The 25,974-nt window shown below is 37.2% G+C and overlaps 2 protein-coding genes across 3 annotated transcripts; one reads left to right on the top strand and one right to left on the bottom strand.

Moving 5' to 3' along the window:
- Nucleotides 1-6,986: 6,986 nt before the first annotated feature.
- Nucleotides 6,987-13,036, top strand: LOC127445295 (OCIA domain-containing protein 1-like). 2 transcript variants are annotated; one of them, XM_051705274.1, is made up of 8 exons: nt 6,987-7,144; nt 7,477-7,561; nt 7,647-7,700; nt 9,159-9,206; nt 9,289-9,418; nt 10,979-11,139; nt 11,957-12,109; nt 12,278-13,036. In XM_051705274.1, exons 1-8 carry the CDS (start codon nt 7,085-7,087, stop codon nt 12,313-12,315), a joined length of 729 nt encoding a protein of 242 aa, XP_051561234.1. In that variant the 5' UTR covers nt 6,987-7,084; the 3' UTR covers nt 12,316-13,036. The 2 variants fall into 2 exon arrangements, with proteins under 2 accessions (XP_051561234.1, XP_051561235.1); XM_051705275.1 differs by having other exon boundaries at nt 11,960-12,109.
- On the bottom strand, nt 12,661-25,935 carry LOC127445298 (cysteine-rich hydrophobic domain-containing protein 2). Its single transcript, XM_051705278.1, has 6 exons — nt 25,660-25,935; nt 25,104-25,158; nt 19,397-19,552; nt 16,294-16,350; nt 16,142-16,201; nt 12,661-14,156 (listed from the first exon to the last, which is right to left on the bottom strand). Exons 1-6 carry the CDS (start codon nt 25,791-25,793, stop codon nt 14,106-14,108), a joined length of 513 nt encoding a protein of 170 aa, XP_051561238.1. The 5' UTR covers nt 25,794-25,935; the 3' UTR covers nt 12,661-14,105.
- Nucleotides 25,936-25,974: the final 39 nt, after the last annotated feature.

A 25,974-nucleotide genomic window follows, 5' to 3' on the forward strand; every position in this document is an offset into this window, starting at 1 on the left:
TTTGGTTGCTAGGCAGTTACCAAGGTGATACTCTAAAGGCTCCTTTCCAGCCTGAGTCAAATGAGCCATCCCGGAATTGTCTATGGTGTTCTGGTGCAGACATATGTGTTTTGTTATTTGGTTGCTAGGGTAACCCCATATGGTTTCTAGGCAGTTACCAGGGTGATACTTAAAAGGCTCCTTTCCAGCCTGAGTCAAATGAGCCAACCCAGAAGTGTCTATGATGTTCTGGTGAAGAGATGTGTTTTTTTACTTGGTTGCTAGGCTAACCCCATCTGGTTGCTAGGCAGTTACCAAGGTGATACTAAGAAGACTGATTGCTGTCCTGAGTCATACAAGCCAACAATGAAGTCTCTATGACATTCTGATCCTGAGATACCCATCTAAGCGATTTTGAATGAAAGTAAATGGGGTTTGGTTGCTAGGTGCTTTAAAATGGTTGCTAGGGCATGTCTAAGTAGTTTCCATTATGGCACTTGAAGACTAGATGCTCACCCAATTAAAACAAGCCTAATCTCATGTCTTTAGGACATTCTGATTCGAAGATATCAAAGTCAGCCTTTTTGAATGGAAGTCAATGAGGCTGGTTGCTTGGGTGCTCTAAATGGTTGCTAGGGCATGGCTAGCCAGTGACCATAATGATTCTTATTGGCTGCTTACTAACCTGACTCAAAAGAGCCAATCCCCAAGTGTCAATGACGTTCTGAAGAAATCCTTCTGAGCCATTTTGAATGGAATCTATGGGGGCGGTTGCTAGGGTACTATAAATGGTTGCTAGGGCGTGGCTTCGCCATTTACAAGATGATACTTAAAGACTGATTGGTAACCAGAATGAAATGAGCCCGCCTCCATGTGGCGTGTATGACATTCTGAATGGTAGATATGATCCCACAAAATTCAGTGTCTTGTCATAGTAGGAAAAAAATAATTGTTTTCATGGGCGAGACCCTTGCCATTGTATGATAATGGGACATTTTTGGGCCGTTTTTACCCCCCAGAGGTACATCTTACCCCCAATCTCATGTAATGCTCCAAAACTGCTTGCTAGGCCATATGAAATGAGTCCACACACGTCTCTATGAAATTCTGATCCGGAGATATGATCCATCAAATGTCTTGCATTGGAAAAACAATCCCTTGCCATAGTACCCTATAGAACTTTTTGAGACAATTTTTTGCCCCCTAAGTGTGCACCGTATCCCCCATCCCTTAGAAAAGTTTTAGCACAGGTGTCCTCAAGAGGCCGGACGTTTTGACACCTCATTTGTGGGTCTACGACATGCGGTGGGGGACGAGTTAGGTGTCGAAAAAGTGTACGGAAGAATAATAATAAGTATGTGAGATTATAATAGTGATGCTTTGCTTCGCAATTCTTAATTGCAAATGCTATGTATTTTTTGCAGAATTTTAAGATTCAAGTTTCTCATATCATGCTTCCAATGTAGATTATGTGTACATTTATGGACAGAAACCATAATTAGGGCTTCCTAAATTGATCAACCTCACGTGGTTATTTATTGATTTCAGTACTATGGCACATAATTTCCACACCTGCATGAACAGAAATAAAGGACTTTGTGGCTAATCTTTGTTATTTTATTATCAGCTATATAAATCCCCGCTCAGTTTAGTAAAATGTTTATGTTGTCCCAACACAAATGGATTAAGTAAAGTTACATTTTACAAATCTAAGTGAAACTTTGTTGCTTTCATTTTAATGTAGTAAACAGAACAAGCTACAAAAATCAATTATTTTGGGTTTACTAATCTCCAGACTAATGTTGACTTTACTCAAAATTATTTGTTGAGTTTCTTTATTATTATGAAAACAGCATAAACTCAAAATCTTGTGTCACAAATAGCATCAAAATATGTAAAAATGTAAAACATAACGTTATAAAATCTGTTTATTTCCATGAGCAATATTTGCTGAAAAATATCAATTTGGCGTGATAAATATATTATTAGGGAAATGTATCACTTTCCAGAAAAAATAAAATAAAAGTGAAAAGAAAGTTAAATTATACTGTATTTTCTTTGTGTATATATATTCAAGAGAGAGAGAGAGAGAGAGAGAGAGAGAGATGGATGGATGGATAGATAGATAGATAGATAGATGGAGTATAATTAAATTAGATCAGCAGTTACAGAAATATTCAGATCAGCCCATCTGGCACCAGCCGGCGCCAACCGGCTCCTGACCCATATCTGCATTATTTTATGCACTGCATGATTGGCTGATTAGTTAATTGCATGGATGATTGTTGGTGCCAGATGGGCTGGTTTGAGTATTTCTGTAACTGCTGTTCTCCTGGGATTTTCACACAAAACAGTCTCTAGAATTTACACCGAATGGTGCCAAAAACAAAAAACATCCAGTGAGCGGCAGTTCTGCAGATGGAAACGCCTTATTGATGAGTGAGGTCAACAGAGAATGGCAAAACTGGTTCAAACTGACAAAGTCTATGGTAACTCAGATAATTGCTCTGTACAATTGTGGTGAGAAGAATAACATCTCAGAATGATGTTCTGATATGCGGGTTGGCGCTGTTTTGGCGGCAAGAGGGGGACCTACACAATATTAGGCAGGTGGTTTTAATATTGTGGCTGATCGGTGTACTAAAAAGTAATAGGATACTAATACTAGAAAAATATTTTATACTTTTTGTATGCTATTATTTCAGGAGCGCATTAATTTCTTTACAAAGACAGTTTTCATATATGTATTTTATTATCATAAATCTAAATCTGTTTCAATACATTTTTATACATTTTTTTGAAATGTATAAATAAGTTTGTATATTTGACTGACATGTTTTTAATAGCGGTTTTATAGCGTTATAGTATATTATAGCAGAAGTTTGAATCAGAGAATTTGTGCTTGACATAATACCAAAAAGGTAGTTTGTTGCCTGAGGGCAACACCACGCCACAGAGGGTTAATGAAGTTAGTATCGATATATTTGATATGCCCGCTTGCGACCTTAAACATTTGAAGGTATTTTCTACACTCTTAAAAATTGCTGTTAATTTACTTCAAAATATCAACAGTATAATCCTGTTATTTTTAAATGCAGTACATTACTGTTAATTTTGGTTGGTTAAATGACTTAGACGTAATATTACAGTATTTTACAGTATTGATTGCTCAAAGGAAAGAAAACAGTAATAATGATTTTGGTAGCCTACCTGCCATCAGATCCCAATATCAACTAAATAAGCTGTTTGTAACATTATATTTCTGTCTTTAAGCCCAAGATCTTTGTTTCTTTTACTAAAATTGTTTTCTTTAAGTGATTTGTTGTCAGATTGAATAATGCACTGGATTTGGGTTAATGTGTTAATTTGCATGTCAGGTTTGAGATTAGAGTCTGAGCTGACACACAAAACAGTGCAGAAACACCTCACTCAAGCGGTCAGTGTGGTCAGATAACGTTAACAACTTTAACGTTCAGATCTGGGCTGCAAATCGCAAAAGCATTGTAAGCTTAAATAGGTTGTAGAAACCATTGGTGACAATACTTTCTACAATCTAATTACGATGAAGTATACAACGCTTTTGGGAAACGCAGCTGTACAGCTGATAATGTTAAGTTTTATGCAGGGATGCATGATATTCCTTCTCTTTTAATCTGAAAACATTGGTGATACTGGAATTGTATCTAACTTTTTAAACACTTGTTTCAGTGGGAACCAACTGTAACTGTGACACCGAGTGCAGCTGGATTTCTGAAACAGATCTTCCATATTACAGGGTGAGATTCATAAAAACGTAACTTCTTTTTATTCTGCGAAGTGCAGCCTTCAAACAACGTTGCAAATTTTATTTGAATAATGTTCCACTGTTGTCTCTGTAGCGCGCTGAAATGACAGGCATCTTCGTTTGTGTTCTGATGATGATAGAAAATCATACACATCTGGCATGGCATTAAGGTGAGTAAATGATGATTGAATTTTTATATTTGGGTGATCTATTCCTTTAAGAAAGCTCTCCTGACACTAATTATGAATACACACATTTGTATTTCAGGCGTTTCATCGGGATAAATCCTGAGAGAGGCACCAAGGCTGGACGAGACAAAGTCCTGTCAAAGCATACGGGGAAAGTCGCCCAGAAAAAGATGACATCAGTCAACCCTCGTGTCTCCAGTCTACTAAAGAAACTAATGGACTTTGAGTGGGACTTTATATAAGTCAGTGAACCCTGTCATTCACACACACACTCACTCAAACTCACACAAACACTCACATACGAACACTATCTCACACACACACACTCAACACACACACACACACAAACACTCTCACACACACTCAACACACACAAACTCACACAAACACTCTCTCACACACACTCACTCTCTCACACACACTCAACACACACAAACTCACACAAGCACTCACATACGAACACTATCTCACACACACACACTCAACACACACACAAACACAAACACTCTCACACACACTCAACACACACAAACTCACACAAACACTCTCTCACACACACTCACTCTCTCACACACACTCAACACACACAAACTCACACAAGCACTCTCTCACACACACACACACACACACACACAAAAACACTCTCTCACACACACACACACTCAGTACACACAAACTCACACAAACACTCTCTCTCTCTCACACACACACACACACACACACACACACAAACACTCTCACACACACACACACTCAATACACACAAACTCACACAAACACTCTCTCTCACACACACACACACACACACACACACACACAAACACTCTCTCACACACACAAACACACTCACACACACACACAAACTCACACAAACACTCTCTCTCACACACACACACTCAACACACCAAACTCACACAAACACTCTCACACACACACACACACACACAAACAGTCTCACACACACACACACTCAACACACACAAACTCACACAAACACTCTCTCTCACACACACACACTCAACACACCAAACTCACACAAACACTCTCTCACACACACACACACACACACACACACAAACAGTCTCACACACACACACACACTCAACACACACAAACTCACACAAACACACTCTCTCTCTCACACACACACACACACACACACACTCAATACACGCAAACTCACACAAACACTCACACACACACAAACACTCACACACAAACACATGCACACACACACAAACTCACACAAACACTTTCTCAGACACTCACACACACACACACACACAAACTCACATAAACACTTTCTCAGACACTCACACACACACACACACACACACACACACACACACACACACACACACTAAACACTTTCTCAGACACTCACACACACTGTTTTAGTCATTCATTCCGCCACTTTCTCAGTTATTTACTGAGTGTTTGTGTCCAGAGTTCAGTGTTTGGACAGACAGAGATTTGTTATTATTTGTTATAATGTAAGTTTATTTACCCAAATCAGCTTTGGGCTTTGTTTTACCAGTTGCCTTATAATTTTGTACAGATGTTTTGCAAGCATGGGGTTTTGCAAATAAAGAGAGACGTTTTGAAAAGACACTTTGAAGTTGTATTATTTGTCTCAAAAGTTTAAGTCACTATTTCAAAGGCTACATTTATACACTATTAAAACATGGTATTTTTTTTATTGCAAGACTAAGGAATAATTTATTAAATCACAAGGTTTAGAAAAAAAGTAAACACATTGCAGTCCTTTTTGCTAGCAGTCCATTACTCAATAGCTTTTACAGTAGCATGTAGTGTATTTTTACTGTAGTTTACAGTAAAATCCTGCAAATATACCTCTTGTGAAAAAGTGCAAATAAACAGTAATTAACTGCTAATCCTTTTGTCAGTATTTTACTGTTAAGGTAGTAAAATAACAGCTTTATGCTGTATTTGCAAAAACAGTAGCAAACTGTAAATTTCAGCTACAGCAAGATACTGTTAATTTTACAGTAACTTGCTGGCAACCCTGTTGCCAGTTCTTTACTGTTTTTTTACGAGAACATTTTTAACAGTGTAGGTGAGTGCTTTTGAGATGCCACCATGGATTGAGTCGTTACCTGGTTGCCATGACGATGTAACAAACCGTCTATTTTTTTATTTTATTTTAATTTTGAAGTTTATTTAAAATACTACAAACACGTGTTTTTTGTTCTTCCTCTTAAATTATACAAGTGATAGTGTGAACATAAAAGCATTAGTGTTTAGTTTGCCAAAAGTCATTCATTCTGTAAATTAATTATTCATTTTATATAGGCTTCATGTAATAGCTCATTTACATATCAAAGATTCCAAATGATATTTTTGGACGATTTGGTAAAGTTTGTTTAACAAAATTTTTGGATCAAGGTATAGCCTATGCGTAGTGTTTCTTTTAATTGTATGAGTATTTAGTGGCTATATATAATGGATAAAAATATGTGATCCAGTTTCATAAAATTGAAAATCACTGTCATTAGGACTAAGAGTAAGTTTGGGTACTATAAATACCATGTGTCTCTAGAAACAAATGTATGCTTTTTCTGTAACACAGGTTACATTGGCATGTAGAATTGAAATATAAAACCAATAAATATTCTGTGCTTTGATATGACAACCCACGTTGAATAAGCGATAGTGCGCGCACCCCCGAAGCTCCATGGGAAATATGCGTGGCCTGTCCCCTAATCAGGCTGACGCAGTAGTTCTCCTATACTGAGTAATAAAACGGTGGCATACGAGAGACTAAAATTTTTAATCATGTACGAACTCACTTTCACACTTTACACTTTTAAAAATGTTACATATATATATATAGTATATGTTGTAAACATATAGCACAGGTTTTAAAGAGTAGGGTAATTTAAGTCATGGGTCTAAACCAGCGACCACCAACTTCAGAACAACAAGCAGAGGTAATGTCGGGTCTTCTATTGCTATTCTATATTACACCTGAGGGCGGCAGTGAAGAGCAGCAGATCACCATAAACACGGTCGAAGAAGACTGTTCTGGTGTATTTGACATTTGTTAGGGTGTCTGGAGGAAAAGCAGTAACCTATTGCTGCAGCTAAAGATACCAGATATATCGGATGCACAATGTCTCGTCAGTCACCAGAGGGTTTCACGAAACCGGAACAGCCAGGACAAGCATCATTGGTGTGTTTGGTAACGAACAGCGCCTAATAAATCAGAAAGGATTGCATGATGTTGCCAGCTAGGTTAGACAATTCTAATCCTGATTACTGTTGGTGTCCACTATAACATGTCATTATAAAGAGACCCGTTTATTTGACTGAATGTTAGATCTGATTTGTCTTAGCTTTATACACTAACAAAACATTACCATGGCAATAATACCATGTGTTTGGAAATAATCCCATGGCTTTTGGGACATGCACCATGGTATTCTCTGAAGTACTTTTGATTACCATGTAATTACCGTGGTACTTGTATGGTAATCATTCATTACTTATAATGTGTGTGTGTAGGGTCCCATTGGAATTGACTACATCCCCACAGAGGAGGAGAAGAGGGTGTTCAGAGAGTGCAATCAGGAAAGCTTCTGGTACAGATGTAAGTGGACATACAATTTTTGTTACTACACTTGTGGTTTTATTGCTGTCATGAATGAAGTTTATCTATCTTTACACAAATACAGCTGTCCCTATATCTGTCATTGGCATGGCTCTCACTCAGTTTCTTATATCTAGAGGTGAGTTTTTTTGTTTTTGAAAACCGTTTTATACAGATAGATGCATGCATACTCTTACGTTTATAACATACAGTGGTTCCAAAAAGTATATGGCCAGTTTAAGGAATAATTTACTCACCCTCATGCCATCCAAGATATGTATGACTTTCTTTCTTCCGCTGAACACAAAGGAAGATTTTTAGAAGAATATCTCAGCTCCGTTGGTCCATACTATGCAAGTGAATGGGTATCAGTGTTGGGTGTAATGCATTACTAAGTAATTAATTACTGTAATTAAATTACCTTTTCATTGAAAAAGTAAGGGATTACTCTTAATTTTTCAATAATTTAATTACAATTATTTCTGATGTAATTGTGTTAAATACTTTATAAACTATAGAACAATTCTGTATAAAACAATAGTGAATTTAAAATCGAAATTTAATGTCTAATGTTAAAATTTACGTTTTCTAATTTAATGCAGCCCCCTTAAATTATTTGGCCAGTTCATGAATAATTTATTTGATTTTATATGAAAGTATTAAAATTACAGTTTCACGTCTATCCTTGTATTTTTCATCTGGTCGAGGTTGATAAGGGTTTTATAATTAGTAATAAGTAATGCAATTACTTTTCAGACAGAGTAATTAGTACAGTAATCTAATTACACTGTAGAAGATGTAATTAGTAGTTAATAATTAATTACTTTTTTAGAGTAACTTCCCCAAAACTGATTTTTGACCCAAAATAAATTACAACGCTCATAAAGACAGCATAAATGTAATCCAAACGACTCCAGGGTTTTAATCCATAACTTCAGAAGCAATATGATAAGTTCTGGGTGAGAAACAGATCAATATTTAAGCCCTTTTTTACTATAAATCCCCACTTTCACATTCTTCTTGTGTTTTTGGTGATTCGCATTCTTTTATGCATATCGCCACCTACTGGGCATGGAGGAGAATTTATTGAAAAAAGGGACTTAAATATTGATCTGTTTCTCACCCACACATATCATTGCATTGTGGGATACAGTATTGTATGTTGTGCTCTGTAGTATACAGCACATTTTGGCAAACATTATGGCTCATATTTCATGCATACAGAAAACTTGCAAAATATGCAAAAATATACATACTATATTCTCCAGAAATTATAGAGTTATATAATAGTATGCTATTCCAAGCACATCCAATGTGATGTACTAAGGAAGAAATTGCAAAACACAGCTAATATAAGTGAAGTTAGTTCTGACAGTTGATCGAGCATAATTGTTTTGCAGATTAATTTATTATCTAATGCAATACAATTGAAAATATTTTTTAAGTGTGGCTTCATTTTCCAAATACTTTTTGGGGTCCCTGTATGAAGTTTGGTTGTTAAATGCTGAATAATCTCAATGATGTTCTGTTATTTATCTATTCAAGATTATATAAAATGAAAAAGTCATAATCTAAATGTTTTGTTATATTTTTTTAGGTGCACTTACAGCCTCTGGTAGATTCGGCTCTCTGCCCAAAGTAGGCTGTGAGTAATACTTATAGTACTGTAAATGTGTGATTGTTTATTGTTTGACTGAACACTAAATATATATGCATGTGTGTGTTAGTTGCTGGTGTCTGTGGGTACCTCGGAGGGAAGATGTCATATATGAAGACGTGTCAGGAGAAGTTTAAGAGCCTGGAGAATTCTCCATTGGGGGAGGTGCTGAGAGAGAGACAGCGCCACCAACCACCAATGTGAGCACAACACACAAAGGCACAAACAGGCACAACCGACTTATAAATGACTGATGTTTGTATAGGTTTAGCCAATGGTACTTTTGTGATGAACTGTTATAACCTTGAAAAAGGTTTGACCAAGATAAGTTTTTTTTATTCTTACCTTAGTAGAACAGATGCCTAATGCTACTCTGTTTTTTTATATTTGTGACCTAGAATATTTGGGCCCATGATCTGCTTCATAAAAAAAATAATTTGATTTCTAATACTGTAACTTCATTAAAAGAATCAAAATGGTGCCCTACCGCTATACCAAAATGCATTTTATTTTATTTTTTATGTGAAAACACCTAAACACTAAATGTGATTTGGCCCACATTTTCATATTTCTATTCTCATTTCTATCAGGGTTAGAAATTAAAAGGGGCTCTGGGCAAAAATGCCACTGAAAGTAAAAATGATGCATGCAAAATTTAAAATATGGTGGTAAAAATTGGCCCCATAATGATTTATTTTTTTTCTTTTTATTTAAGCATACAACATACGTTATTTTATATATATATATATATATATATATATATATATATATATATATATATATGTTGATGTTGATTAAATGTATGGGTTAGAGGAAATAAATTCTCAAGTCTTATGTTGAAATTTGATAATTTAATGTTATAATAAAAATCAAGTACATTTAATACATTTTCACACAAAAAGATGACATTGTATACTCAATTTTTTTTAATGCATTTTAGTTTTATAACAAAATTCCATCATTCCAAATTGAATTGAGTAATCTTTAATAATATACAATTATTTAAAAATATATAAAGTTTTATAAATGTAATTTTTTTAAACATTGCAGAATTTGATGGAGTATTATGAAATTAAAATTGTAAATCTTAAAAAAAGGCTAACATATTTTTTAGTGTATATTTTATATACCCTTTAAAGGGATAGTTCACCCAAAAATGAAAATTCCCTCATAATTTACACACCCTTATGATATCCCAGATGTGTATAAATTTCTTCTGTAAAAAACAATTAAGATTTTTAAAATAATTTTTCAGCTGTTGGTCCATTCAGTTCAAGTGAATTGTGATCAGAACTTTGAAGGCTCAAAAGGCAGTATAAAAGTAATCAATTAGACTCCAGTGGTTAAATCCATATCTTCTAAAGTGATATGATAGGTGTAGGTGAGAAACAGATCAATATTTAAGTCCTTTTTTAACTGTAAATCTTCACTTTCACTTTCACATTCAGCCACCTACTAGCTGGAGTTGATGTGGAGATTTATAGTAAAAAAAAAAAAAAAAAAAAAAAGGACTTGTTTACTTTTATGCCTGAATGTAACTGGACCTTCAGAGTTCTGGTCACCATTCACTTGCATTGTGAGGGCCAACAGAGGTAAAATATTCTTTTAAAAATCTTCATTTGTGTTCAGCAGAAGAAAGAAATTCATTCGTATCTGGGATGGCATGAGGGTGAGTAACTGATGAGAGAATTTTAATTTTTGGGTGAACTATTCCTTTAATGGGAAAAGTTCATTTCTGCCTCTGGTTTCTATTCTCTCAGGTTTACCCACGAGAAGTCTGAGTTGAGTGATCCAAATAAAGCTGATTTTGAGCCGGCCTTTCAGCTTGATGATCAGAAAGCTCAATCATTCTCTTTAACCAGAGATTTCACTTACGGTGACCCCATAGCCTCACCATCCCAGTATGACACCCAGCTTCTAGGTAACTAAACGCCTTTATCTGTTTACATAAAGGGCTTGCTACATCGTATGGCTACATATCATATAACCCAGTGCGGGATATTGATTCTTGTTGGCTATCATGTCTAAACATGTGTCTACACAAATGTATCAGTATTTGCACTTTCATAGGTTTTATATAAATATAGAGAAAGGGAGGAACATACAGCAAAACTATGAATACGAACTGAACAAAGCTTTTCTTGAACTATACATTGGTATTAAAAACTACTTAAAGGGATAGTTCACCCAAAAATTCTCTCATCATTTACTCACCCGTATGCCATCCCAGATGTGTATGACTTTCTTTCATCTGCTGAACTCAAATAAAGATTTTTAGAAGAATTTCTCAGCTCTTTTAGTCCATACAATGCAAGTGAATGGGTGCCAAAATTTTGAGTGTGGGTGAGAAACAGATCACTTTTCACATTCTTTTTCTTGTGTTTTTGGTGATTCACAGTCTTCATGCATACTGCCCCCTAGGGAGAAGAATTTCTAGCAAAAGAGGACTTAAATATTGATCCGTTTCTCAACCACACCAATAATATCACTTCTGAAGACATGGATTAAAACACTGAAGTTGTATGGATTACTTTTATGATGGCTTTATGTGCTTTTTGGAGCGTAAACATTTTGCACCCGTCCACTTGCATCTTTTGGACCTATAGAGCGGAAATATTCTTCTAAAAACCATAATTTGTGTTCTGCAGAAGAAAGTCAGTCATACACATTTGGGACAGCACGAGGGTGAGTAAACGAGAGGGTTTTCATTTTTGGGTGAACTATACTTTTAAATCCAGCAGAACCATCTTACATTGAGGAGGACGCACAGAAGAAGCCCTTGCTGTACGAAGAACCGCAGAGTAAGAACGGGGAAAACTATGAAGTCACAAAGACTCCAAAAGCAGACACACAGCTGAAGCCGCAAACTGTGATCGCCCCAACAAATAGAGGTAAGACCTTTAAAAACAATCTTACAAAACTCACTTGTTAATTCACTTTTCATGTCTGTCAATGAAATGACAATATCAAGGAGTAAATTCAATGGTTCAGAATATAATTTCCCTGATAATAATATTAAAAGAGGGTGCCATAAATACATTTCTTTCTTTGGTAAACAGGGAAGAAGAATATATATGGAGACACATGGGAGGAGTGAGAGGTACCCTGATAAACTGCCCTTGTCTAGAATCACTGACTGCACTTTCATCTGTCTAAAAATGTTCTGTTTGTGCTGTTGAAACTGATGTTTTTAAAAATACAGATAACTGTGTGTCTGAGAGACATCCTGTCATTGACATAAGGATCATGAGTTAAAGATGCAACTGTTGTTTAAGTTTGATTTACAAAAATATTGAATTCACCTGTTCAACTGTATGGTTAAACAAAGTGGATGTTGAGATTTTAAAAACATGCATTAGTTCACTAATTGTGCATTGAATCTAATCTGACTATTAAAGACTTTACTTTGGCTAAATTACCTAAGAATGACATGCCATAAAAGTCAAGTTGTGCATATTTTATTTCTGTACACACATTGTACATAGATACACAGAAATAATGTTTGAAAAATAAAGATGATGTCCCCGGGATTTGGGGTGACATCAAACAAGAAATAGAAGGGCTTCGTAATTTCAGTGATAGAAGCACGCACACTTCGTACTTTGTGTTTTTAAGATCTAATAGGACCAAATGTCTTAAGAGTAACGGGACATTACTGAGTTATAAACCAACATTTGGATACATTTACACAAGTATAGTTCACTAAGAGAAAAGGCCTGCATAGGCAACACAGACTTGCTCAGCCTAAACAGTCTTCACAAAAAATATTCTTAACTAGGATTATACCCAGGATTAAAACACAGATGGAAAAAAAAAAACACTAAGATGCGTCTTTCTGCCCTGGTGAAGCTCCGACAAATGTGGGTGTACATTTAAAAAATGGCAACAGAAATAATTTTTCAGCTTGTCCCACAATAATTGACGATATAATGCCTTTTTTAACGTTTTCAACATGACTGAACCGATTTAGAAATTTTTATTGGTCTTACATTTGAGCAAATGACAAACAACACGTCATAGGGACAGACAGAAACGATCACCCACGCACACAAATCAAGAGACAAACATTTGCTGCTCATCTTTTAAAACTGAGCAAGTAAACAAAAGGTTTAAAAAAAAAGAAAAGAAAAAGAGAACAGCAAAATGAATTCTGTGCTGCATCACTGCCCATTGGTGCACATGGACCGAATCAGGTCCGTGAGTTGAACTAGACTCGCTAAAGTCCCATCGGAATCCAGTCGGTGCGTGGCATAGTCAATGTTTGACTGTCTTTGAATATGATCATTTCTGAGAAGGAGAGATGGGACAACTAAGCATTGTGCAGTGATCGTGTCCTTTTGGCTCTCAGCTATCTGATCCTGGGTTGACCTCAACCGTTCCTTATACGTAAAAAAAAAAAAAAAATCCATCTTTTAACCAATACAGCAACAGTGTTTAATTCTACAGATTATTCCACACAGATGCCCCTTCCTCAGGTTGTCCTGGTCCATTCTACAGTGATTGAGGAGGTTGTTGGCAACAGGACGTCACTGAGCTCCTGTGCAGATTGTGTGATTAAGAGTAGACGCTCCAGATTGGAGCTTTCTTTCCATGGCCTCCTCACAGGTGTTGTGTAATCATGTGACAGTAAAGGTCCCTCTGTGTGTATTCATGCATGCACGAAACCAGAAGAGCACAGACATGTGCGCTAGTCTGTGCAAATGTGTGTGGGTTGTAAACAGTGCTTTCTCAGTGAGAAGTGCTGTTAGTGGCCCTTAGATGTGAAGTGAGTCTCTTGCTCAGTGCGTAAAGGGAAGGGGACGAGGCCACGTAATAAAACCATGACAGTACCGGAGAAAGGCACCTCAGGAAGACCACGCCGGAGGCTTGCGCTCTGGCCCGCCGCTGCTAATCCGGCCTGAAGATGGGAATCTTGGGTAGAAACTCTATTAGGATGACCTTTACATGGGAGAGAGAAATTGTGAGAAGTTGCTGAAGTGTGTAATTTCTAGAGCCACTATCAGAAACTAGGGACCAAGTTGATACTAAAATAAAAGATTTAACGATACCGGTGTTTCTGCAGTACTAGTAGTACCAAGTACTAACTCAATTTGGTACCCGTGATATGACTGCTTTCAAATGCTCACACGCTTGTTTGAGCTCGTGCTCGATTGGCCTGGGTAGCTCAGTGGTAAAAGACGCTGGCTACCACCCCTGGAGTTCGCTAGGTTGAATCCCAGGGCGTGCTGAGTGACTCCAGCCAGGTCTCCTAAGCAACCAAATTGGCCCGGTTGCTAGGGAGGGTAGAGTCACATGGGGTAACCTCCTCGTGGTCGCTTTAATGTGGTTCGTTCTCGGTGGGGCGCATGGTGAGTTGAGCCTGGATGCCGCGGTGGATGGCGTGAAGCCTCCACACGCGCTATGTCTCTGTGGCAACATGCTCAACAATCCACGTGATAAGATGCGTGGGTTGACGGTCTCAGACGCGGAGGCAATTGAGATTCGTCCTCCGCCACCCGGATTGAGGCGAATCACTACGCGACTTAAAAGCACATTGGGAATTGGGCATTCCAAATTGGGAGGAAAATGGAAAAAAAAAAGTGCTGCTGATTGTCATGTCAGAGGCGGTGCTCAGATGAAGAGTGCTCGCACCCCGTGGGAAATTCGGTAATGCAGCTGCCCGCGGTATTGGAATCAGGTGGAAGAAAAACAATCAGGAGTCAAAATTTCAGATCTGAGCATTAGACCTTGCGGTGGCTGTCTACTATGTTGTTAATAGCCTATTTAATAAAAACACCAATTAAAAAATAAATAAAAACACCCCTATATTAAAAAGAAAGCAAATGTTCTTAATTGTTTTATTTGATTTTCTTATAACTGTTCTTAGTTTACTTTTTACTTAGTACTTTTTTTTTTTTTTGTTATAACGTGTAATAACATACAAAAAAAAAAAAAAAAAAAAACTTGAAGCAATGTTTACATACCTGAAAATTTATTCTTTTTTACATTAATACTGAACTTTTAAATAGGCTAATATAGTATGTGCATTAGCATATTACCTGTTCTTGCTGTGGTATCGTGAATTGTAAAATTTTACCAGTATTGGTACAGACTGAAATTCTGGTATCGTGGCAACCCATATCAAAAACAAAAGTAATTGCAAAAATAATAATTGTTTTCAAACATATGGATGCAATTATTAGTATTCTCTTGTTTTTGTAAAATCAACAAGACACGGCCATTATACTTCTCTGTAATGCAGTAAAACCGGGACTTGTTTTAATACACTGGAGGTCCTGGTGATGTCAGCCAAAAAGGAAAGTCGTTTCAGAGGTGGAGCAAGTTTTTAAAATTTTGATGACTTTTTTTCTTCTGGAATAATGAGTATCGATGAATCATTCACAATAAGACTAAACACGTGTTAAGAAAGTAAAAACGGTCAATATTGATGTCATGTTGACTTTAAGATCACAACTTATAATATGGCCTTTGTGGGTTTCTCTATGAAAACAACAATTACTTTTGCAAATTTGTTTAATGCCTTTAGTGGTGCAGAAATTACACACTTCAACTTATAAGTCACATTTAGTCTATTTGAAACTATGAACTATGTTACTGCCCAACTAGCTTTGGCTGTGCATGTGTGTGTGTGTGTGTGTGTGTGTCTGTACACATGTTTATCTTACATTTTGAGGACCAAATGTCCCCACAAGGATAGTAAAACCTGAGATTACCTACACTGTAGGGCCCAGCCAGCGGTCCCCACGAGGGAAATGGCTTATTAAACATACTAAATTATGTTTTTTTGAAAATGTAAAAATGCAAAAAGGTTTCTGTGAGGGTTCGGTTAAAGTGTATAAAATCCATAAAATGCATGCAAGTCTATGGAGAATCCCTACAATGATATAAAAACAAGTTTGTGTGTGTGTTAGTAGTTGGCTTACATATTCCATCATGTTGTTGGTTTCACACTTCCTTTTGCTTAGCCTCCAATGCAAACACAGCTAAATGAAAGGAACAGACACGAGAAGGAAGTAAAATCAGCTATGTATGCAAAGACAAATAGCACCCAAGAACGATACGACTATGTACATACCTTGTGATACAATCTGCTGTTTTCCCACTCCAATAATTTCTCTAAGGACCTGCGTGTCTACATGTCAAAGAGATACATTTAGAAATCACATAATTAATATAATTCTTCAAGAACGCCTGTTATTAATGATTAATGTGCTTTTATTTGTAAACTACACTGATCTGCTCTTACTGGAGAAAAGGTTGTTATAGAAATGTTGGTAACACTTTACAATCTAATATACATTATTATTACAATTATTTATCTTGGTTAAGAGTAGTTTCAAAATGTTGTGTGTTAACATTAGTTTATGCATTAGGAACTAACATGACTAAACAATGGACAATCACATTTTTACAAATCAACATTAACCAGAATAAATAAGTGCTGGGAAAAAAAAAACACACCTATATTTTTTTAGTTTTTTTAGTTCATGGTACCTAATGCATTTACTAATGTAAACAAATAGAACCTTATTGTAAAGTGTTACCATAACGGTTGAATACAAGATAAGCGTGAATACCACAGATACGTTATAATTTCAACTCATCCTATTTTTAAAAAAAATTTGTTTAACCTACTGTAATGCACTGACAATGGAAGTCTAAGTGGCAAGGCATTCCAGAAGATTAAAACAAGCAATGTGAAGCTTGTACAGGTGCATCTCAATAAATTAGAATGTCGTGGAAAAGTTCATTTATTTCAGTAATTCAACTCAAATTGTGAAACTCGTGTATTAAATAAATTCAGTGCACACAGACTGAAGTAGTTTAAGTCTCTGGTTCTTTTAATTGTGATGATTTTGGCTCACATTTAACAAAAACCCACCAATTCACTATCTCAAAAAATTAGAATATGGTGACATGCCAATCAGCTAATCAACTCAAAACACCCGCAAAGGTTTCCTGAGCCTTCAAAATGGTCTCTCAGTTTGGTTCACTAGGCTACACAATCATGGGAAAGACTGCTGATCTGACAGTTGTCCAGAAGACAATCATTGACACCCTTCACAAGGAGGGTAAGCCACAAACATTCATTTCCAAAGAAGCTGGCTGTTCACAGAGTGCTGTATCCAAGCATGTTAACAGAAAGTTGAGTGGAAGGAAAAAGTGTGGAAGAAAAAGATGCACAACCAACCGAGAGAACCGCAGCCTTATGAGGATTGTCAAGCAAAATCGATTCAAGAATTTGGGTGAACTTCACAAGGAATGGACTGAGGCTGGGGTCAAAGCATCAAGAGCCACCACACACAGACATGTCAAGGAATTTGGCTACAGTTGTCGTATACCTCGTTAAGCCACTCCTGAACCACAGACAACGTCAGAGGCGTCTTACCTGGGCTAAGGAGAAGAAGAACTGGACTGTTGCCCAGTGGTCCAAAGTCCTCTTTTCAGATGAGAGCAAGTTTTGTATTTCATTTGGAAACCAAGGTCCTAGAGTCTGGAGGAAGGGTGGAGAAGCTCATAGCCCAAGTTGCTTGAAGTCCAGTGTTAAGTTTCCACAGTCTGTGATGATTTGGGGTGCAATGTCATCTGCTGGTGTTGGTCCATTGTGTTTTTTGAAAACCAAAGTCACTGCACCCGTTTACCAAGAAATTTTGGAGCACTTCACGCTTCCTTCTGCTGAAAGATGCTGATTTCATTTTCCAGCAGGATTTGGCACCTGCCCACACTGCCAAAAGCACCAAAAGTTGGATAAATGACCATGGTGTTGGTGTGCTTCAGTCTGTGTGCACTGAATTTATTTAATACACGGGTTTCACAATTTGAGTTGAATTACTGAAATAAATGAACTTTTCCACGACATTCTAATTTATTGAGATGCACCTGTATGTTTGGTAAAGCATTTTAAATAATTTGTCTGAACAAACATTTATTATTTGAGCTGGGAAATTGTGTAAATTACTTTATCTTTTTGAGGTGGGACTACTTTTCTAAGCAGATTAATTTTAGGTTATGCATTACCTATTGATTCCAGGATGTGGCGTTTGCTCCATATAAGGACAATAAAGTAATATCACTTTTTTTAATAGATGATAGCGTCAGATATTTCTTTATGCCTTTTTGTTTTTCTCCTTTATTCACCTTCCCGATTTCTGTTTTGTTCTCTTACCGGTACGTCTTTTGCGCAATGCATTCTGATTAGCGAGATCTCGTCAGTGTGCAAAAGATGTGCACCAATCAGACTTTCGAATTATAGAATTCGGAGTAAAAAATAAATAAAATTACAGCTTGCTGCGGCTTAGAAATTGCACATGCTCATATCGCAATTTGATAGGGACTGTGATTAATTGCGCAGCTCTACTCCATATTAACAAAACTGCGAATAGTTACATCAAGTTTCTTTCTGTTATATGAACTTGTATCATGCAAAACTTAAATCTTAACATTGTCATAAAAGGAATTTGAAAGATTGGAAATGTTCACAGACCAGGTTAGTAATCATTTTATCGAGTGTCATTTTAACATGCATAATGTTTAAGTCTTCTGGATAACATTTTGATTTTAACATTTTGTTACAGTGCAATTCTTGTCCCTTAGACTTCCATCCTAACCCACTTCCAACAGGCCATTACTGTACATGTTGTTAGTTTTTACAAACTGAGGAACACGTCTAAATCCATTTCTGTGGTAATCAACAGCATGTCTCTGATGCTGTTGATAAAGCTTGACTTGTACTGAACGCTGAACATTCCTTTAACCCTAAAAAGGGGAAGAATACACAGGTACCTCTGATTCATTGCTATTTTCCAACACATTAGGGCCTACGTAATCCATTTCCATGTTTGTTTTTTTGTTTTTCAAAAATAATGCTTTTATTTAATTTTATAGCTTTTAGACATCATGAAAATAATATTTAAAAGATAGGAGCATTTGCTTTGAGGTCAGCTGTCTTCTTAAAATTGCTGCTTTTTTTCCTTTTAGATAAAGATTGTGAATTGATGTCAGACTTCATACACAAAGTCGCATGTCCTCAGTATTTGTAGAACCCCCTTTTAAATATTTTCACAAATATTTGACAGACTCACCCATTGCTTCTCTCCCCAGCCTCTTAAATGTTTGTATCCCCCAGGATACAAAAACCTTTTAAAGGTTAAGTGAATATGAACTTCTCACAAACTCACCCTTTTGCTAAGACAGATGACCGGCCACAGACTAAAGCCCAGAGTACAGCAACAGCACAGACAGCCACAAAGCAGCCAGCGCACATTCACCGGTAGAGCCTTCCTCAGACAGCTGTTCACACGGTTTATGCTGGCTTTGAACTCCTCTGGCGCTACCTAGACATGAATGAGGTAGGCATATGTTAGAATCTCTGAGTTTAGCAATTGAGAAACAATGAAAGAGTCAAAGAGTTGCAAATCAAACAACTGAACTGACCATCAAAAACACATTCACTTCCAGGTAAACCTATTGGTAACACTTTATAATCACTTTCATTAATATGAGGTTAAACATCAAATAATGCTCAACAGAGTAGGCAGCAGTTCAGGTGCATTTTCAGATACGAGTATAAATGAAACTTATTGAATTAAAGCTTCATGACATTTCTATTTGAATTTGTACAATGATCGATTACCTATTAACGCTTAAATAAATAGGTGTTTCACCAAACATGAATACATACCTCGGGTCTTTAAAGACCCGGCACATACATTTACCACAAACTGACCAACAAAATGCCCAGACAGTCTTACATTTCCAAGACAATTAGAAAATATTAGAATAGAAAATATTCTGATATATTTTGATGCTTTATTTTTCATTTATCAAAGAGATGACGCAACAATAATTTCAGTAGTACCCCCAAATTACAATATCCAAATTATACTGTTCATGTGTTTCACTTGCTATAGTTTACTTCCATGTTGCTTCTTCATCAAATTGCAGTGTGAAATGTACTTCATGTCAATCACTGAAACATCAACGCCACCTTGAGTAAGAAACAGCTTGTATAATATGCATGTGTACATGCATTTGCATATGTACTGATAATTCACCATTGTCATTCAGAAAATCATCCTGATATAGTAGTCATTTATATGAATATAGTACTCATGTGTATTGTAATAAACAAAGAAATATATATCCTGTGTTAGTAAACTGAAATACTATAAGTATTCAATCATACAAATAATCATGAAAATCTGATTTATGGAAGTGGGGAAAAAAAAGCGACACTATTACATATCTTGGATCTTTAACGACCTTAAAGACCTTATACTCTTTTGGTGGTATACACAGTACTGTGCAAAAGTCTTAGGCACATAAAATGTTTCACAAAAGCATTTGTCTTAAGATGGTTATTTATATCTTCAGCTTTAGTGTGTCAATAGGAAATATACATTTTAGACTCCCAAACATTACTTTTGCAAATAGAAAATATTAGAATAGAAGAACAGGGAACCCTGCAACAGATTTCACAGCCCCCACAAAGCCCCCCACTGAACATTGTGTCAGTCTGAGATTACATAAAGAGACAGAAGTAATTGAGACAGCCTAAATAGATAGAAGAACTGTGGCGAATTCTCCAAGAAGCTTGGAACATCTTATCTGCCAACAACCAAGCAAAACTGTGTCCAGGTGTACCTAGGAGAATTGGTGCTGTTTTAAAGGCAAAGGTGGTCACACCAAATATTGCTTTAGCTTTTTTATGTTTACTGGACTTTGTATGACATTAAGTGATAAATGAAAAGTATTTATGTCATTATTTTTTAAGACATCCTCACTATGCAACATTTTCACAAATGCCTAAAGCTTTTGCACAGTACTGTACTGTATGTATGTATGATATATATATACACATACACACATACACATATACATACACACACCCAAACACACAGGCGGCCAAAAGTTTGGAATAATGTACAGATTTTGCTCTTATGGAAAGTAATTGGTACTTTCATTCACCAAAGTGGCATTCAACTGATCACAATGTATAGTCAGGACATTAATAACGTGAAAAATTACTATTACAATTTGAAAAAATGTTCAAAAACTTCTTAAACTACTTCAAAAACATATTAAAAATATCCTCCATGTACAGCAATGACAGCTTTACAGATCCTTGGCATTCTAGTTGTCAGTTTGTCCAGATACTCACTGACATTTCACCCCACGCTTCCTGTTGCATATGTATATACAATGGCAGGCAAAAGTTTGGAATAATGTACAGATTTGGCTGTTTTGGAAGGAAATTTGGTTTGTTAAATGAAGCTTAACATTGTCTGTGTTTGTTTTTGAGTTGCCACAGTATGCAATAGACTGGCATGTCTTAAGGTCAATATTAGGTCAAAAATGGCAAAAGAAACAAAAAAAAACAAAAAAAAAAAACAGCTTTCCCTATAAACTTGTCAGTCAATCATTGTTTTGAGGAATGAAGGCTATACAATGCTTGAAATTGCCAAAAAAACTGAAGATTTCATACAAAGGTGTACACTACAGCCTACAAAGACAAAGGACAACTGGCTCTAACAAGGACAGAAAGAGATGTGGAAGGCCAGATGTACAACTAAACAAGAGGATAAGTACATCAGAGTCTCTAGTTTGAGAAATAGACGCCACACATGTCCTCAGCTGATAGCATTGAATTCTACCCGCTCAACACCAGTTTCATGTACAACAGTAAAGAGAAGACTCAGGGGTGCAGGCTTTATGGGAAGAATTGCAAACAAAAAGCCACTTTTGAAACAGAAAAACAAAAAGAAAGGGTTAGAGTGGGCAAAGAAACACAAACATTGGACAACAGATAATTGGAAAAGTGTTATGGATCTTAACCCCATTGAGCTTTTGTGGGATCAGCTAGACTGTAAGGTGTGTGAGAAGTGCCCAACAAGACAGCCACATCTATGGTAAGTGCTACAGGAAGCGTGGGGTGAAATGTCACCTGAGTATCTGGACAAACTGACAGCTAGAATGCCAAGGATCTGCAAAACTGTCATTGCTGCATGTGGAGGATTTTTTGATGAGAACTCTTTGAAGTAGTTTAAGAAGTTCTGAATGTATTTTTTTTTTTTCAAATTGTAATAGTAATTTTTCACGTTATTAATGTCCTGACTATACATTGTGATCAGTTGAATGCCACTTCGGTGAATAAAAGTACCAATTTCTTTCCATAAGAGCAAAATCTGTACATTAGTCCAAACTTTTGGCCGCCAGTGTGTGTGTGTGTGTGTATATATATATACACTATATTGCCAAAAGTATTCGCTCATCTGCCTTTAGACGCATATGAACTTAAGTGACATCCCATTCTTAATCCATAGGGTTTAATATGACGTCGGCCCACCCTTTGCAGCTATAACAGCTTCAACTCTTCTGGGAAGGCTTTCCACAAGGTTTAGGAGTGTGTTTATGGGAATTTTTGACCATTCTTCCAGAAGCGCATTTGTGAGGTCAGACACTGATGTTGGACGAGAAGGCCTGGCTCGCAGTCTTCGCTCTAATTCATCCCAAAGGTGCTCTATCAGGTTGAGGTCAGGACTCTGTGCAGGCCAGTCAAGTTCTTCCACACCAAACTCGCTCATCCATGTCTTTATGGACCTTGCTTTGTGCACTGGTGCGCAGTCATGTTGGAACAGGAAGGGGCCATCCCCAAACTGTTCCCACAAAGTTAGGAGCATGGAATTGTCCAAAATCTCTTGGTATGCTGAAGCATTCAGAGTTCCTTTCACTGGAATTAAGGGGCCAAGCCCAGCTCCTGAAAAACAACCCCACACCATAATCCCCCCTCCACCAAACTTCACAGTTGGCACAATGCAGTCAGACAAGTACCGTTCTCCTGGCAACCGCCAAACTAGACTCGTCCATCAGATGGAGAAGCGTGATTCGTCACTCCAGAGAACGCGTCTCCACTGCTCTAGAGTCCAGTGGTGGCGTGCTTTACACCACTGCATCCGACGCTTTGCATTGCACTTGGTGATGTATGGCTTGGATGCAGCTGCTCGGCCATGGAAACCCATTCCATGAAGCTCTCTACGCACTGTTCTTGAGCTAATCTGAAGGCCACATGAACTTGGAGGTCTGTAGCGATTGACTCTGCAGAAAGTTGGCGACCTCCGCGCACTATGCGCCTCAGCATCCGCTGACCCCTCTCTGTCATTTTACGTGGCCTACCACTTCGTGGCTGAGTTGCTGTCATTCCCAATCGCTTCCACTTTGTTATAATACCACTGACAGTTGACTGTGGAATATTTAGTAGCGAGGAAATTTCACGACTGGACTTGTTGCACAGGTGGCATCCTATCACAGTACCACGCTGGAATTCACTGAGCTCCTGAGAGCGGCCCATTCTTTCACAAATGTTTGTAGAAGCAGTCTGCATGCCTAGGTGCTTCATTTTATACACCTGTGGCCGTGGAAGTGATTGGAACACCTGAATTCAATTATTTGAATGGGTGAGCGAATACTTTTGGCAATATAGTGTGTATATATATATATATATATATATATATTTTTTTTTTTTTGTGTGTGTGTGTGTGTGCAATTTGGCCTTTTATTTTTGTTACACTATTCAGAAGAGAAAGGTTGAGGAATACTAAAGAAGTCTGGGCATATCTCCAAAAAATGGATGAGACAGTGGTTGGAATAAGGTCCCAGGTCACTGAAGACCCGAGGTATGCATTAAAGTGTTAAAGACATTGTTCACCCTAACATAAAAATTGTCATCATCTACTCACCCTCTTGTTATTTGAAACCTGTATGATTATTCACAAGACTACTCTTATGGTTCTTTTATGGCATTTTTTTTTTTTTTTTGGAGCTGGACAGTCCCAGTTAAGCCCAAAGTATATTTCAGTCAGACGCAAACACTCAACGTCCACGTACAGGACACGTGACGCAATTCTCATCATCAGCGGAGTACTTGAGCACTGAACACGCGCTGCCAAATTTTTCTAACTGTGCGTCTTTGAACGCGCAGAGTGCATATGTGCCTGGAATTATTTGCGCTAATTAGTGTGTCCAAAAGGTGGCAACACTCACATTTGAGCCACTGTTGTCACAAAGATGTGCTAGACAATGATGTAATCTAGGTAAAAGTTGTTAAAAACAACAGTGGATGTGCACGTCAAGAGTGCTTGTGTGAGGAGGTCTGGAGATACCTGCATTTGTATAACTTGAGCCTTAAGGAATCTAAAGACATCTTTATGGGTCTAAACACCTGAAGAGAAATAGTCCGGAGTCTTGTACATTCTTCGAAGTATACTTTGGGTTAGAGGTAGACCGATATATCGGTTTTACTGATTAATCGGTGCCGATACTTGCTTTTTGGAACTATCGTTATAGGCAAAGATCTATGCCGATAGTTGACAATAGTTTTTTCATAATTTAGCAATTTCAAAATAAGAGTCCCCAATGTATTTCTGGCTTGTTTATACTTAAAAGTCCCATGGTAAGCACCAAATATTCATTTTTTTCTAGTTATTAGTGGGATTTTGGTTGAACATTAAAATGCATCTGGGACTTTATTCATTTTTGACTCTTTGTCTGTGCCTGCCATAGTAAAGAAGGAATAAGAATTTTTTTTTGACATTCTATGAATCTATTTTTAAAAACTATATATAACCGATTAATCGGTTATCGGCCTTTCCCATCACCTTAAATATCGGTATCAGCAAAATCCACTGTCGGCTGACCTCTACTTTGGGCTTTACTATTCACTTTTGTTGTATGGAAAAGAGCAGCCTGGACATTCTGCTAAATAGGGACTAACTCCTTTTGTATTCCACAGGGTTGATATGGAATCACAGGTATAATATGAAGGTGAACAGATGACACAATAACACGATTATCATGTCCTAGAGATGGAAAGGCATTAAAATGACACACCTTTCCCGTAAGGGCTGAGGGAAACTCCGACTCAAATTTATTGCTTAGTCCAAACCTGCGGGGAGAGAAAAAACACTTTAGATTTCTTGATCTCACTTTCTTACATGTGAGCTGATATGTCTACATTAAAGTCCCTAAAGGCACTAAGTTATTTTCTCACATGATTACTAATATATATATATATATATATATATATATATATGTCAACTTAATTTACACTCACGCATTAAATGTGTCAGATTAGGTCTGTCTCTCAAAATCTAGTAATCTGCCTACCTAGACAGCATTTTGGATCATAGTAGGCTCATCTAAAGTAAAAAATAAAAAAAAACAAAAACAAATGGTGCCTAGGTAGGAAACTCACAAGGTTTAGAGATTAACCACACCAGTTGTACTATCTTTGCTGTTGTGTATTCACTCAGCTGATACAGATCACCGGCTCCAGCATGTCTCCTGTCTGTAAAGAAGCACTGAGCTTCTGGAGGCTTTGATTCACACACTGATTGATTGATAATATAAACAAATATATTTTAATACGAGCCGCCGGGAGTCTTACACAGTGACGTGTCCGGATCCGCGCACTACCACTGGGTCCGGAGCGTATTTCAGCAGCTGCTCCTCCGCGGCCCTGTCCTCGTCCAACTCTTCCTCTTCCTCCTCCTCGTAAATCTCGTCGAAGTCCTCCATCATCGCCTCCCCGCCTCGGCCTCTATGCTTCCCTAGAGAAGCGCCGAGATAGACCGCGTTTCTCACACGGTAATATTGGCTATAACGCAGATATCACGACAGAAATCCGGATCAAAACATCAACATCCGCCGCAAATATCGTGCGGTTTATCTCGGGATGCATCGCGAGATTATGGAAATCACA

This window comes from Myxocyprinus asiaticus, chromosome 8 (assembly GCF_019703515.2).
Source record: "Myxocyprinus asiaticus isolate MX2 ecotype Aquarium Trade chromosome 8, UBuf_Myxa_2, whole genome shotgun sequence".
NCBI lineage: Eukaryota > Metazoa > Chordata > Actinopteri > Cypriniformes > Catostomidae > Myxocyprinus > Myxocyprinus asiaticus.